Genomic DNA, 16,364 nt, shown 5'->3' on the forward strand with positions numbered 1-16,364 from the left:
AGTCCTTTAGCACACTGACATTTTTACGGCACTTTACGGCTCTGTGGCTCTTTACACTCACACACAACACATGCACTACTAACATTATTAACTTCCTCGCAGTTATACGAGCGTGAAATCTGACCCAGACATTCCTGAGCACACACACACACACACACACACACACACACAAACACACACACACGGAGGGGGAGGAAGAGAGAGAGAGAAACACGCACACAAAGATGATTACACACACGCGCACGGTGTGACTCACCTCGAAGGCCTGGAAGCTGAGCCCGACGTTGTACCCCTCAGACACAGTGATCCTCCACACACACTCTTTGGATGGTCTGTAGTCATCAGGGTAGTTGGGGGACTGAATCTGTCCTGAGTCCTTGGTGATTTCCCCTCCACAGATCGCTGCACAGGAGAGACAGATGGACAGAAAGAGAGATAAACTGGACAAATTAACATTAAGTGCACAGACCAACAACCCCTGAACACGTGTAAGTATGAATAAGGCAAACAAAAGTCAGTCATTTTTTAAATTTGAAACCTCATCATGTGGAGTGGGTTTAAAATCTGTGTATTTATACGTAATTATTTATGTGAACACACATGTTTCTAAGGTAGAAGAGTTACCTTCATAAATGGCAGCGAAGCCTTTTCCCACCCAGTTGCTGCTGCTGCGAAACTCAATCCACATCCTGCTGTCAGTGGAGATCAAGACTTCAGGAACTTTATCTCCACAAAACCTGCCTGTTAAAAACACACACACATAAAAACAAACAATAAAGTAACAATCATAACTTCTGCTTTCCACTGATTGTTGATGAAATATCGCCTTGGAAATGTGATGTGAAGCTCCATGAATTGGAGAGAAGAGAAAAATATTATAAGATAGTTTAAGACCCCACACCAGGAAAAACACAAGAATAGGACTTTGATGTGCTGGAGATATGTGGCTCAAAGGAGGCAAATCATTCTCATATATTTTGGGAGTCTCAAACTGAGTTTATATTGGAATGGCATTCACAAACCATTAAGCACAGTATTCAAGACTCAAATACCCCTAAACGTGGACTCTTTATCTGGGCCATGTTTTGTTTTTGAAACAGAGGAGGGACACAAAGCTGCTTCAGGCCCTTTTGGCGGCAAATAAATCATAAATCACTAGAACGTGGCTAAATCCAGTACTGCCTACAATGGAGGGTTGGTATGGAATCATTCAGGAAATATTTATAATGTAAAAGTTGACTTATTCTGTGAGGATCCAAAAAAACTAATTCATGACTCTACTAACGTTTCTTTCCTCTACTTGATGGTAATAGTACACTGTGGGATCGACATACAGTTGTGGTCAAAAGTTTACATACACTTGTAAAGAACATAATGTCATGGCTCTCTTGAGTTTCCAGTTATTTCTACAACTCTGATTTTTCTCTGATAGAGTGATTGGAACAGATACTTCTTTGTCACAAAAAACATTCATGAAGTTTGGTTCTTTCATGACTTTATTATGGGTTAACAGAAAAAGTGACAAAATCTGCTGGGTCAAAAATATACATACAGCAACATGAATTAGCAATTTTGGTGACTTAGAAAGTTGTGTCAATGAAATGAGCTTCATAGCATGGCCTCTTAACTTCTTGTGAGTGATTATGAGTGACTACAGCTGGTGACTTCTCTGAGGCCATTTAAATAGGGCTCATTGGATACAAACGCCCACAAACGCTACAATGGGAAAGTCAAAGGAGCTCAGCATGGATCTGAAAAAGCGAATCATTGACTTGAACAAGTCAGGAAAGTCACTTGGAGCCATTTCAAAGCAGCTGCAGGTCCCAAGAGCAACAGTGCAAACAATTGTTTGTAAGTATAAAGTGCATGGCACTGTTTTGTCACTGCCACGATCAGGAAGAAAACGCAAGCTATCACCATGCTGAGAGAAAATTGGTCAGGAGGGTGAAGAGTCAACCGAGAACCACCAAAAAGCAGATCTGCCAAGAATTAGAAGCTGCTGGAACACAGGTGTCAGTGTCCACAGTCAAGCGTGTTTTGCATCTCCATGGACTGAGAGGCTGCCGTGCAAGAAGGAAGCCCTTGCTCCAAAAGCGGCACCTTAAGGCTCGACTGAAGTTTGCTGCTGATCACATGGACAAAGATAAGACCTTCTGGAGGAAAGTTCTGTGGTCAGACGAAACAAAAATGTAGCTGTTTGGCCACAATGCCCAGCAATATGTTTGGAGGAGAAAAGGTGAGGCCTTTAACCCCAAGAACACCATGCCTACCGTCAAGCACGGTGGTGGTAGTATTATGCTGTGGGGCTGTTTTGCTGCCAATGGAACTGGTGCTTTACAGAGAGTAAATGGGATAATGAAGAAGGAGGATTACCTTCAAATTCTTCAAGATAACCTAAAATCATCAGCCCGAAGGTTGGGTCTTGGGCGCAGTTGGGTGTTCCAACAGGACAATGACCCCAAACACACATCAAAAGTGGTAATGGAATGGCTAAATCAGGCTAGAATTAGGGTTTTAGAATGGCCTTCCCAAAGTCCTGATTTAAATCCCATTGAGAACATGTGGACAATGCTGAAGAAACAAGTCCATGTCAGAAAGCCTTCAAATTTAACTGAACTGCACCAATTCTGTCAAGAGGAGTGGTCAAAGATTCAACGAGAAGCTTGCCAGAAGCTTGTGGATGGCTACCAAAAGCGCCTAATTGAAGTGAAAATGGCCAAGGGACATGTAACCAAATATTAGCACTGCTGTATGTATATTTTTGACCCAGCAGATTTGATCACTTTTTCTGTTAACCCATAATAAAGTCATGAAAGAACCAAACTTCATGAATTTTTTTTGTGAGAAAGAAGTATCTGTTCCAATCACTCTATCAGAGAAAAATCAGAGTTGTAGAAATAACTGGAAACTCAAGAGAGCCATGACATTATGTTCTTTACAAGTGTATGTAAACTTTTGACCACAACTGTATGTCTGAAAGTTAACCACAACAAATTGCTTACATTGAAGTAGAAGTACACATAGGTACAGTCAGGGCCATAAGTATTTGGACTGTTTTCTAATTTTGCCTCTTTACATGGCCGCAATGAATTTGAAATGAAGCAGTCAATATGTGCTGGAAGTGTAGACTTTTAGCTTTAATTCAATGGATATAACAAAAGTATCACATTAACTGTTTAGGAATTACAGGCATGTTTACACAGTCCCCCACATTTTCAGAGGTCAGAAGTAATTGGACAAACTAACATAATTGTGAATATAATGATCATTTTTGATACTTGGAGGAAAATCCTTTGCAGTCAATAATTGCCTGAAGTCTTGCATCCATAGTCATCACCAAACGCTGAGTATCCTCCCTTGAGATGCTTTGCCAGGCCTTTTACTGCAGCCTCCTTCAGTTGCTGCCTGTTTGTAGGGCTTTCTGCCTTCAGTTTTATTTTAAGTAAATGACAAACACGCTTAATTGAGTTAAGATCAGGTGACTGACTTGGCCATTGAAGAATATTCCATTTCTTTGCCTTGAGAAGCTCTTGGGTTGTTTTCACAGTATGTTTTGGGTCATTATCCATTTGCACTGTGAAGCGCTGCCCAATCAGTTTTGCAGCATTTGGCTGAATCTGAGCAGATAGTTTAAACACCTCAAAACTCATCCTGCTGCTTCTATCAGCTGTGGCATCAACGATAAACACCAGTGACCCAGTTCCATACATGCCCATGCCATAACACAGCCTCCACCATGTTTGACAAAAGATGTGGTATGTTTCGGATCATGACACTTTTCTTGTATGTAGGCTGTACACTTTGTATGTACAGTAGGTTGTATACATGTGGATATGCGGGTGAATATAGATGTGAATGTATGTGTAGATGAGTGTAAACCGGTATATAAGGAAGAGTATACGTGGATATATTCTCCTGGAAGAGAAGATTGAGGACTGAAATTTATACTGAGGACTTTTAAATACCTCTTTATCTGCCTATATTTATGTATATAAAAAACTGGAAAATGTCAAAATATTGAAAAAATGTTGTACACTGCAATATTAACTTTTCTAAATAAAAAGGAAATCTCAAAAAAGAAAAACATGATGACAACACATACACATATTTTTATATAGTGCTATTGTCAGTCTGAACGTGGCTTTACAGTCACAGCATTAATCATGTGAGGGGATTTCAGCAGAATTAAAAAGCTAATGAAAGACTAAGCGAATAAGAAAAGCCAGTTTATTAAAAGATAACCAGTGCTCCTCTGGCTGACTGTCCCTTGATCTTACCGAGCAGTGGCGCTTTCCTCCAGTATCCATCCCGAACCTCGATGTAGTCGTACCAACACAGACTGCTTTTATACAGATCCATGGTGGTGAAGTTAAGAACAATCTAGAGGAACAAAAGTAAATATTTAGAACATATTTGATACAAACGCTTGAACCTTGGAGACCAGACGAGAGGCGGAAGAGAGGAAGTGTTCCTTTATTCTGAGGATATCATTAATATACATTCTGTCAGCAGTCTCTTATTGTTAGTGCATGCACATTCACTGCACTGCAGGGTGCTACTGAGAGTGTGTGTGTGTGTGTGTGTGTGTGTGTGTGTGTGTGTGTGTGTGCACCTTTTCTCCGGGTGTAACAGATATTCTCCAGACACAGTGTGTGTACGAAGGGTATCCATTGGGGTAACCAGGAGACGAGAAGTTGCCCGTTGACTCTTGGAGCGTCTCTCCGCACGCTGCAACACACACACACACAAACATGCACAGACACACATACACACACACACACAGACACAGACACACACACACACACACAGATGGAGTTACATTTTTGTGGTGAGTCCTGCTGTTATGAGTAATCCTTTCAGCTGTGTACCAATACTTATGGTTAGTACATTGCTTAAGAACACATGACTCTCATATCTATTATTATTCTCAATCTTTTACTGCCAATTAACAAAATAAAAACAACAGCCTCATTCTATAATATCTGATCTGTCCATATGGAAACAGTTAGATGTGTATTTCGGATTGGGAAAACAGTAAAGGAAATAAAATTACCGTCCCAAACAAACTCGTGTTTCATGTTTGGCTTGTTTCGGTTTGACATGTTGGAGTCTGCAGTATGTTTGTTTTTGTATACATGTGGGGTCCGACCACAGTCATTAAGCCTGATCACAATTTAGCAGAATTAGACAGAGTCATTTACTGTAAGTGAACAAGACTGACAGACTTTGAATTCAAGAAAAGAGAAATATTACAGCTGGATGGGAATTCAGGGAAAATGATCAAGACAATATTGCTCTCTTCCTCCTTCATTCTGAGTTTAATGCCGTCGCTCCCTCTCAAAAGGAGGTTAGCCAAATGTGCCCCTCCTATCCCATCATGCATGCTGTTTTCCCCCACAATGCCCTGGGGCTCTGTTCATCTGTCAGTGAATATGGTATCACTTATGACCTTATAAGGTTGAAGTTGTATCTATTTCCAGCTGGGACACGCAAATACAGTCTTGTTCTCGCCCCAGTATCAAAATGAATTTAGTAGAACAACATATATCCTGTAATATATGTGGAGTTATTAACATTACTGAATAAAATAACTGCTATACTTGCATGTTGTCAGATGAATTGGATTTTACCAGAACAAAATTAGTCTAAATAAATAAATACAAATACAAAAACACTATGAAACAGAGACATTGGTAACTTCAATTATAACAATGGAAACAAATATTATTTCATCTGTTTGTCTCAGATACGGTACATTGTGTGTGACCTAAAGCGTGAACCTGTCCTGGGGCTGTGTGTGTGGGCCAAAAAGGGATGGCAGCATTTGCAATCATCAACCGTTGCGACATTACGTTGTGCGCAACAGCTCGGCTTGAGAGCAGATCGAGATCATGTAAGAACCGTGCAACAGTGACCAGAGGGACGTCCCAAACAACACAGTTGTGCGCAAGAACTGATGGGAAGAGTGTGTGAGACCCCAAAACAGAGAGGGAAGCGTCACATGGAAAAACAAATTACTCAACTTCACCTCTGTGCCTTGGAGAACGGAGGGGACATCGCCAAAGATGCGAGCAGATAAACAGAGGTCATGTTTTGTTTTGTTTCCTGGCTAGAATGACACACACACAAACACACTGTGGTCTCATAGTAAATATATCAGTACCTGGACATCTATACAGCTTCCTTGCCTGTGCAATGTCTCCTTTACTGAGCCTGGTTCGCTGGCCAATAGCTGGCCGGACCCCATTTTCATCTCTGGATGGAAGGATGGTGTCGAGGAACATCCCTCTTCAGGAAGGAGAAGAGAGGATTAGCACATATTATGTTCTGATTTCAAGGAAATCAAATAAAAGATGTAAACACACTGCCTCACGTATCCTCAAAACTATATCACTTATGTCCAAAGAGCAGATCTTAACCCCCCTGCTCCTGTATTCCATTTACAGTACAAATACTATTATATTATGTGGTTTATACGTAATAACACATTCTGTTAAGTATTCTGTCGACCACCAAAACCACCTAAAATTCCTTTAGTTTGTTACAGGTTGTAGCATGTTGATCACAAGCTCAGCAATGATGATGAGAAACACAGTTAATGTTTTATTGTTTGTAGGTTGCAATTCACTCTGTGCCCAGGAAAAGGAAGAGTGGCAGTCTTTCTATATTCATTTTTCACATATCGCACTGTTCACTTACACTACACAACACTAAACAACATCTACATAGAGAAACATTCAAAACCTCACTGTTTAAAAAATGTAACTTACTTTAAACTTGGGAAAAATCTCTTTTGTAAATTTAACACAACTCAAGGGATGAGATTGCGCCGCCGGTTACCGTGAGAAGGTGTTCCTGGCGTAGTGCATGATGCTATCAAAATCATATGGCTCCCCGAGAGAGTTGACCTCCCCTGGCTCCATCTTGAGGAAGTTATACTCCTGGCCTGGGAACCGCAAATACAAATACACACACATATGCACACACGCAAGGACAACAGCGGTAGAAGGTTTTAGTTTGATCAACAAAATTGAGTGCAACAATAAAAGAATACACAAATATATTCTTTACACAACCCTGAACACACAAAGCATCATTTAAATGATTACGTCTGCATTGATTCGGGCATTTATCAAAATACTTGTAGTCCCACAGAGCAGAGTAGTGTAGAGCTCTGGTATGTTAAACAAAAACTTGTGTCAGGTCTGATTCACTGCAGCGTAATTTGATTTAACACCTGTCAGACTGTGTTGTGGTGCAGAGGAGTGTGTGGGAGGAAAAAGTGTCTGGGGGTTGAGATGACTTCACAGTCATTAAAAGCCTCATTCACACTCACACAGGGTCCAACACTAGTGTGAATTTAAAAATACACACACACACACACACACACACACACACACACACACACACACACACACACACATATACACGTTGTCCCTAAACGTCCTCACTTGTCTGCAGCTAGAAACAACCCTGAATGACTCTAACAAGAGACCCAGGTGCATCGTGGGTCCTTAGTCTCACCTGGTTGGATGTTGTCGCGGATGATGGTCACATGATCGTCACGGTCAGGCCGCGTGTGCTCGTGCCAGAAGCCGATGACGTGGCCCAGTTCGTGCACAACGATGCCGAACTTGTCGCAGTTCTTGCCTATGGAGATAGCCTGGGGCCCGTTGCCTCGACGACCCACGTAGGAACAACACCTAGTAAGAATCAGTAAGAAGTTGATGGGAGACAGGCAGAGGATATTTACTACACATTTGGCAGTTGAAAAAAAGCATCAGCAGTGCTGTATGAATACACACACACACACACACACACACGCACACGCACACACACAGTCTTTTCAGGATTTCCTGCCCCGTACTACGTCGGCCAGAAGGAAAGCGATTTATTTACATACAGTGGTGCGATAACGCTGCACTTTCATAACCAAATGTGAATAAGCTGTAAGACTTGACATATCGCTGCTTACAGAACAAATACACACACACATACAAAAAGCATACACACATCTTTTTTTCTGGTTAGCCGAGACATCCGTGCCAGGCTAACAAATCTGATTAAAGTTATCCAAAGAGCTGATTGCAGGGTAAGGATCAGGAGTCACTGGAGTAGATATAGAGTCTTTTCTTTGAGCATTTGCAGCTCCAGTACCAGCACGTCGCCCAAAACAGGTGCACCAAATTTACTGTGGTTGTGTTATAAAAAAATATTTTTTGAATGCATTACTCTCTGTCTCTGTCTGTTTCTGTCACACATCCAAGCTGCAGGGTATTTATACATCAGATTAAAGTGTCTAATCTCTGATCCAGCCAGCCAATCACAGAGCAGGAGAAAAACTGGCATCATCTGTTAACATGCAGATATTTCACACATCTAAATGACATTTAAAAATCTGATATATTTGAAATGGACTTCTTTAGAATTTGTGTCTTGGGTAACTGTGCTGGACCAAACAAGAAATATTAAGATACTGTAAACACAGTAGAATCTGCACTGTTTCTTTGTTCAGACAAAACATGCACTATAACAGTGCAACACTTTGATTGTTCAAGATCTTCAGCGGGCATTCAATATTATTTTGAGGGCAAAGCATGCAGATTACTGCAGACTCCTCCTTGCCTTACAATTATTGATCAGTCCACAGAAGTATCATACTAGAGGCGATACAATACAACAACTGAGTTTCCATATCGATGCTAAAATACCAAAACAGCACAGAGGTTTGCTACCAGCCTTGTTAACTTATAGTCAAGATATCAAGGTTTCCAAAGATACTAAATATGTCTGAATGCTGCTGAATGCAAAAAGACATTTGATACAAAATTATTCAACCATAACACAACTTGACATTACATGACATGTTTTCAAATTGGTTCTTTTGTACAACCAAAAGTCAAAACCTAAAAGTATTTAATTCACAATAACAAATGATAAAAAAGCATTTTTTTATATTTAATATGCTGGAATCTTTTGCTTGACAAATGACTCTAGTTATTCAATTATTCCAATTGCTGTTGGTTCATTCCCTTTCAGTCAACTAATCGATTTATGAATGTATCATATTGATATCCTACATGTCATACTAACACTATCTGCAAACAAACCGAGACACTCTGTACAAACACACTATGACCCCACCGTGCTGCCACTCAACAGAACAATGCACTTCTGCAGTGTGCGAACAAAAAAAAACTGCACAAACACACAAAAACGTAGAGGGAGCTGCGTGATTGGTGGGATGGGGAAACAGCGGCAGGACAGGAAGGAAAGTGGAGCCATTGTTGAGTGACCACATCGTCTCTCGCTGTGACAAGGTCACTACTGAACTCTAGGTACACACTCATACACAACCACACACGGAGCTTCAGCCTACTCACCCGCAGGGTCTGTAGGTGAACACGATGTAGCTTTCCTCATCTGTCTTCTCAATGAAAGTTACGCACGTCTGTTTCTCCCAGTGACGCATGGCCTGCTTGAACATGGCCCTCTGACTACCTGAAACACACGCATTTCACATCCTACTTTTTACACAATCACACGTCGGTGTGTAATGTACTGGTGAACTGTACGGGCATCGGTCCAGTAGAGTTGCTTACCAGTGAAGTTTCCTCCTATGACGTAGGGAATGACACCTCCAGGCCATATCCTCTCAGCTCGGGATGTGGCCGCTCGACGAATACGGCTCTTCACAACGTTCCCAGTCTTCCCACCTTTCCCAGTTTGGCTCTTGGGATTGGCAGCTCCCTTGCTGGAGTTCTTGGGGAGATAGTCTAACCGAGCAAGAAACAACGGTTAAATCTACCTTTACCACAAGTGCTTGTTATGTGTGTTCAAACTGAATACATTACTGGTCTATTATTATGAATATCAGTTATTAAATGTGCTGTGAGATTATTGGATCTCACTATTTCTATTTATATGTGACCTTTCAGAGTTTGTTCTTAGATCAGAGGGTAATAAAAGTCAGATAGCTCTGGCTGTGCAATATACTGTTTTATTAAACATCTAATTTTAAGAAGTTGATCATGTTTACTGAATGAGTTGAGTTGTGCTAAAAAAGGTAACTGAAACATTCTGTATTTCTGGATCTTATTGTGCATCAACTTGCTCTTTGCAAGTGATTGTGCTTCAGAGGTTCCCATCTTTCTCATCACAAAAAGATCTGAGTCAAAACAGTGAAAAGGACATTCTTCATTGAAAGAAGTCTAAAAGGACCAGCGGTTTGCATGATATAAACTGTATTCACATTAAAGTGGAGAATGAAGCATGGTGCTTTACTTTGTGTAGGATTCTTGAGGGGAAAAGTTGAAGCTGATATTTTTGGATGTTCCTCGCTTGTTATAATGAGCCAAAATTACAAAAAGGACCTACTGGCTAGAATGTGAAAATTGTTATAATAACTGTAGATCAATTAAACTTTGCAACAAACCTGGTAGCTAAATTAGAAAGCTGCTATTTTGTTCAGCAAATGTTTTTTTAGCTTGGCCTCCCATTATTATTTTTTATTGTATTGATATATTCCTAAATATGAATCTGTCCTCCATCTTTAATTGCAGCTGAAGGCTGAGAAAACCACTTTCTGTTCAGTACTGATCCAAGCAAGGACCTTCATTTAGTTCCATTTATTTCACTTTGACATAAAAAATTAACTTGAAGATATCTTAAACTTGCTTGACATTGTGAACAGTTTATTAACTTGAAAATCTAAGTCGTAGTGTGTTCAAAATGTTTCAGACAGCTGGTTTTTAGAAGTCGAATCAAAGCTCCAAGCCTTTGCGGAAAAGTTGGCTTTTATACTGTATGGAAATAAATGGAAACCAGAAGATCTAGGCAGCAGTAAGGTAAAGGATATAGAATTTGTATTTTCTTGGCAAAAACATGAAAAACCTCCATCATTAGAGTGAGAAGTAAAGTTTAGGGTCCTTACCGAAGCCAAACCTGCGTATTCTATCAAGCAGTAGATATAAAGATCCGCTCTTCTTAGAAACTGCATGTTCCTCCAGGCCACCTGACACACAAGAGCCAAGAATCAAAACACGAACAATGCACAATAAATGCTGATATCAGGTGGCCCCTGTCTACTTCCTTCCTATTGACGCTGCTTTACTCTGCAGACGATGGGTAAGGAGAGAGAGAGTTTCAGAGGAAACATGAGAGAGATCATTAAATGATGATTACTGAGTGAGAGTGACATGTTGAGTCCACTTACCAGACGTGTGCCCCTGCCGAGAGTGTGTGTGCATGTGTGTGTGCTGTGTGAGGTCTATCGTCCGGTCAATCTGGAACATGCGCAGGTCCTCTTCGTCTAAAGCGATGTCGCCCCAGAATGCAGCTGGAAGTTAAGAGAAAAACACCTGTAACAATCACAATCAACAGCAGAATCACGGACATATTATCAATATCCCTGGAAGTGAACAATATTAAAAGCAAAAATGTAATATTTGTCAAAGATCCATGTAGGATCAAAACGTTTTTCTGGCATGGAGTAAACGTGCCGGCATTATCTTTCTTCTTCGTGTGTCCAGAGTGAGCCATCCCCAGTAGAGTTAACTTACTCCCCGTCCGAACTGCCTGTGTGAACAGTGTGTGGCGGCTGCGTCTCTCTCACGCACTTGTTGCTGCTGCCAGCCCATCTTTCTACATCGTTTGCTTTTGATATGTCAGAATGTTTCATTTAATAATGAACATCATTTATATTTGTTTTAGACTGAAAAAAATCTAAGAAGCATGTGCTCATTTGTAAATAATAATAACAATCAAAATTCGAGGGCTGTGGTGCTGCAACATAAGAGAAAATTACCACTGACAATGTGTCTGGTTTGTTTTGTTTTTTGTGTGTGGTTTGTTAACTATTAATAAAATCCTGAGAAAAAGTAGAAAAAGCAAACTGGGAATTGGAGCTTGACAAAGAGGAAGTGACAAATTGAGGATAAGTGTGTAAAGTGAAAGAGCAGCACTTGCTCCTCCTTTATTACCATGACTCAGGTGTGCTCGAACACGGCCTTTAAGCCCCAAACACTCACAACAGTGGAGCTACTCAGTGGTCAACAAATCAGACTGTGGTCGTACTATTGCAGCTCCCAGGTGTGTGAGTTTTACTGTGCGAGTGTGGACAGGCCATTCTTAAAAAAGACATTAGAGGTCATTCCTACTACCATGGTTTGAGTCAGAAATGGAAGCAATGACAAAAACTCTACAAGGGCTTAAAATAATTTGGCAAATAAGTAGGGCACATTGACCACTTTTGTTCCAAATGTGGGTATTAAAATCACTGGACCCAAACAAAATTGGATCCATTTAACAAGGGTCTTTTTCAGAATGATGCCCTGTGTGTTTTGTGCAAGGCTAACAGTTTGACCCGCTCAGACCAGCAGTGTCATCACAGTTTCACTCACTCCAATTGCACACCTGATACTACAATCACATACCTATAAAGTTGTGTTTAGAATTTTATTTACTAATTTATGTGCGCTCGTTTTATTTCAGCCCGGTGAGAGAGAGTCTTACATGCATTGTGCTGTCATTTACTGCCGCGCTAGTTTCCATTCTCTCCTCTTCTCTGTTTCACCGAGGGCGGGGCTTTTGCAAACTGTGTGTGTGCGAGAGCAGAGAGGCAGCATTCAAACACTCTGTACTCCCTTACCTCGTTTGTCCTGCTACTAGAATTAGCTGCTCTGTTTCAACAATGTTAGGCTGAAATAAAACGTGGGGAATGAAGTGACTTAAAACAAGTGAGAGTAGAAGAGCTATGAGTAACGATAAGCCGGCTAGCTGCAAAGGTAATTAATGCAGCGATTTTTTAAAATCCGGACCTGCCCTAATCGGCCTCTTATTGCCTTAGCCTTGGGCAACACATGTCAGCCTTTTCTAGTAGATATTCCCTCTTTTTGATACTAACACTGCATTGCAACTCAGCAAGGCAATGCTGTCTGTGTAAAAACTGAAGAAAAAAAAAAAATTAAATTGTAACTTTGGAAGATACCCTGGAAAACAACTATTTGGATGGATGGACGGATAGACAGACGGATAGACAAATAGATAGATAGATAGATAGATAGATAGATAGATAGATAGATAGATAGATAGATAGATAGATAGATAGATAGATTTTTTTAAATGTCTCAATCCTAAAATCACAAAAGCCTTCCCATTGCTCCTGCTTCAATTCCCATCCTACCTCATCCTTTTGTGGCTCACTACAACCAGAGTATTTCGTTCTTCTCTCCTTCTCCTTCCATATCCCCAAAACATCTATCAGCCTTCAACAATGAGCAACTGAATGATAACCATCGCAAAATGATTAGCTGAGCGGAGTTACTGCCCTCCACAGGGATTCAAGACACTAATACATTAACAATGGCATGGGAGAAGCTTGTCACTTAGCTAATTAGGATTGCCACTAAAGGAAATGGGGGGTCAGGGTGCCATTGTGCTCGACTCCGAGCTATTGTTGAAGAGAGGAGCAAACCACAATGACCACAGATGGTTTACAAATCATATCAGATACAGACTGGGAGTGTGAGCTGTTGATTGCTGGTATATGATATGTTGGTTAGCTGAATATGAGGATAACGTCTGGTCTACAGGATAGAGCTGCTGTGAAGTATCTCCTGTATTATATGTATTTATTATGATATATCATGTATCTCTCATGGAGACAATACTAAGTATAACTTACTCTAACGCTTAATCTTACTCTAAATATTCAGTTTACTATCACAACAGACAATTAAAAGCATCAAATCTTCATATCTGAGATGCTGGAACCTTGAAATGTTTGGCATTTGTTCAAGTCATTTTTGAAAAATTACTTGAATATTAATTGATGACATCAATAGTTGCTGATTCATTTTCTGTCACTCTATAATTCAGCTGATTCAAAACAAGTGTTTTGGTCTCAATTAATTATACTGTATCTATAGTGCTTTGTAATGTGGCTACAGCTGGAAAACATGTATTTATACAACAATGAAATGTGCAGATCTAACAAACTTTGTAGTACAATAAAATGTATTTTCCTTGTGCATGTTTTTAACAAAAAAGGCTGCATTTAGTGAGACACTGGTTGAAAAGTAAAGCGGTCAAACTCAACATCTATAAAAGAGGTTTATTTGACTCTGTAGAGCTTGATGTTGGTGTGACTCTGCCATATAAAGCCACAAAAATAACACAATTACACCATTCCTGGTGCTAAGATGTGGTCTGAACAGGCGCTGTACAAATTGCATTGTGGGCAACACAATTTCTACTGACACTCCCGTCTACTGCAAACTATGCCAAAGTGGTGTCAACACCTAAAGAAACTCGCACATCACCAGCAAAGGATCATCATCCGTGTGAATTCTCATTTAAGATAGTATCACATGGCACCTGCATTTGAAATGATATTCCCCTGGCATTTGCTTCTATTTGTGGGACAGCGTGTTTGTGACAGTACACACCTAATGGTTTCGGGTATTTCAGGGAAAACAAGAGAAACTACAAGGACTAAAAGTTTTCCAGGAGAAAAGGAGCTGACACAAGCAGGAGATACAAAGCGAGAAGAGGAGGGAGGGTACAGTGATAGTAAGTTTGGCCCATTGATTGTTGGGGTCTTGTTAATCCATAGAGATACCATAAATAGCCCAAAGTCAAGCCAGTGGGTGAGGAGGGGTGAGGACAGTGAGGCAGGGAGATGCAGGAGGAAAAGTATTGATCCAAAAACCCCAGGACATCCCAGGAGACCTACATCATGCTGACCAGGGCCTTACTGTTCGCCCTTCAGCAGGGGCACTGCAGCAAACACACACACGCGCACACACACACACACACACACACACACACACACACACACACACACACACACACACACACAGGAATAATGCACCAAACACAAACTGAGAGGCAGACTTCCCTCACATGCATCCAGCAGCTCACACCATGGTGGCTGCTTGGAGAGCGAGCAGATCGGTTTGTATCGATCAACTTCTCAGGCACACAGGACTGATGTCGGCTTTCTGCAAGTTTACTCCACAGCCTGCTAAGAAATGTCACAATAGTGGCTCTGTGTGAAGCTGTGACGGCATACGCTTAGTCAAATACTTGCCTTGGTAAAACTGCCATGACAAATTTTCAGCTTGTACAAAATACAGCAGCTATGATCTTAACTGGCCGTAGATATCAAGTCACTCCTATATGTGCTGTGCTTTTTTTTTTATTCTGCACTGATGTTGATGTAAGGCACTTTGTGACCTTTGTTATTATAGCACCTTTTCACTATTCTGATGACAAAAAGGTTTTATTTTTGTAAAAAAAAAAAAAAAAAGACAATCTTGGAGACAATACCAGCTGTTTAATTTGTTGTTTTTTTAACATCTGGACAATAAAGATTGATGGTTTTGTCTCAAACTATATTCATAAGCCTGGCACCAGATTCCACTGCTGAAGAATATATTGTTTCCATTCAGATATTGCCAATTTAATGAGTGTCGTTAAGAGATTTATCTTTGACATTCTACAGACACTACAGTACAATGCAGTAAATAATGATGCACTGCTGAGTTATGCACTCATGCTGTACTCACTGCTGTGTATCTAACACAAACACACACACACACACATGCACACATCTCGCTAAGCTCCTCATTAAGCATATAAGGTCACACTGTCGGGGGCCTAAGATGTGTGCGTGCACATGTGCATGTGTGATATTATTATACTGTATATAACTGACTGTGAACGTACTGTGATATTAAAAAGAGATTATCTCGGCCCTGTTTGAGGATTTTCTCTAAAAGTAATTGTTGTGCAAGCTGCTAATCCACATTAACCCGTTGTGTTGAAAGTGTAACAAGGTTACGAAAGTGCCCCAAAACTGTACAACACCTGAAAAAATACAACATACTACCCAGCTGTGTCAGCCATTACAATTATACTCCCCTAAACTTCACAACCCTTTCCTGTAGCATGTATGTATGGGCATTTTTGTCAAAATAGGGTCAAATCAAGTACACTGCTAATGACTCATTCCTTACACTTGTTGAGTGGAGCTGAAACTATTCATTGATTGATTGGCATTCAACAGAAAGTTAATTGGCAACTATTCTGACAACCAATTAATGTTTAAAGTTATTTTGAACCTTTGGTTGGACAAAATTTCCTAGATTAAGTGACAAAATAATTGACTGCCTGTCTAAGCTCAGTCATTGGCTCACCTGACACCTGCTAAAACTCATTCATTGACCTGACTGACTACTGAGGACGTCACTTAAACAATTACTTCCTCTGTAAACCAAATATCAGACTCTACCTTCATTCACGTTTGTTTATCTTCACTATGTGCATGACACTAAATTTGTCTTTGTTTTGATTGCAGGATT

The 16,364-nt window shown here is 40.4% G+C and overlaps 1 protein-coding gene across 3 annotated transcripts in view; it reads right to left on the minus strand.

The window, feature by feature from the left end:
- Positions 1 to 16,364, minus strand: part of tll1 (tolloid-like 1) — a 46,920-nt gene that overhangs the window by 18,882 nt on the left and 11,674 nt on the right. For all 3 annotated transcript variants that reach the window (XM_068727425.1, XM_068727428.1, XM_068727426.1), the window contains exons 2-12: positions 11,216 to 11,338; positions 10,934 to 11,014; positions 9,603 to 9,776; positions 9,384 to 9,501; positions 7,525 to 7,703; positions 6,841 to 6,946; positions 6,164 to 6,288; positions 4,613 to 4,728; positions 4,278 to 4,380; positions 625 to 741; positions 257 to 402 (exon numbers count right to left, since the gene is read on the minus strand). In XM_068727425.1, the coding sequence (XP_068583526.1) occupies positions 257 to 402; positions 625 to 741; positions 4,278 to 4,380; positions 4,613 to 4,728; positions 6,164 to 6,288; positions 6,841 to 6,946; positions 7,525 to 7,703; positions 9,384 to 9,501; positions 9,603 to 9,776; positions 10,934 to 11,014; positions 11,216 to 11,338 (1,388 nt within the window). The remainder of the gene's footprint in view (positions 1 to 256; positions 403 to 624; positions 742 to 4,277; positions 4,381 to 4,612; positions 4,729 to 6,163; positions 6,289 to 6,840; positions 6,947 to 7,524; positions 7,704 to 9,383; positions 9,502 to 9,602; positions 9,777 to 10,933; positions 11,015 to 11,215; positions 11,339 to 16,364) is intronic.

Source organism: Cebidichthys violaceus, unplaced genomic scaffold (genome assembly GCF_023349555.1).
Source record: "Cebidichthys violaceus isolate CVI_PGR_0920_01 unplaced genomic scaffold, fCebVio1.0.p SCAF_4, whole genome shotgun sequence".
NCBI lineage: Eukaryota > Metazoa > Chordata > Actinopteri > Perciformes > Stichaeidae > Cebidichthys > Cebidichthys violaceus.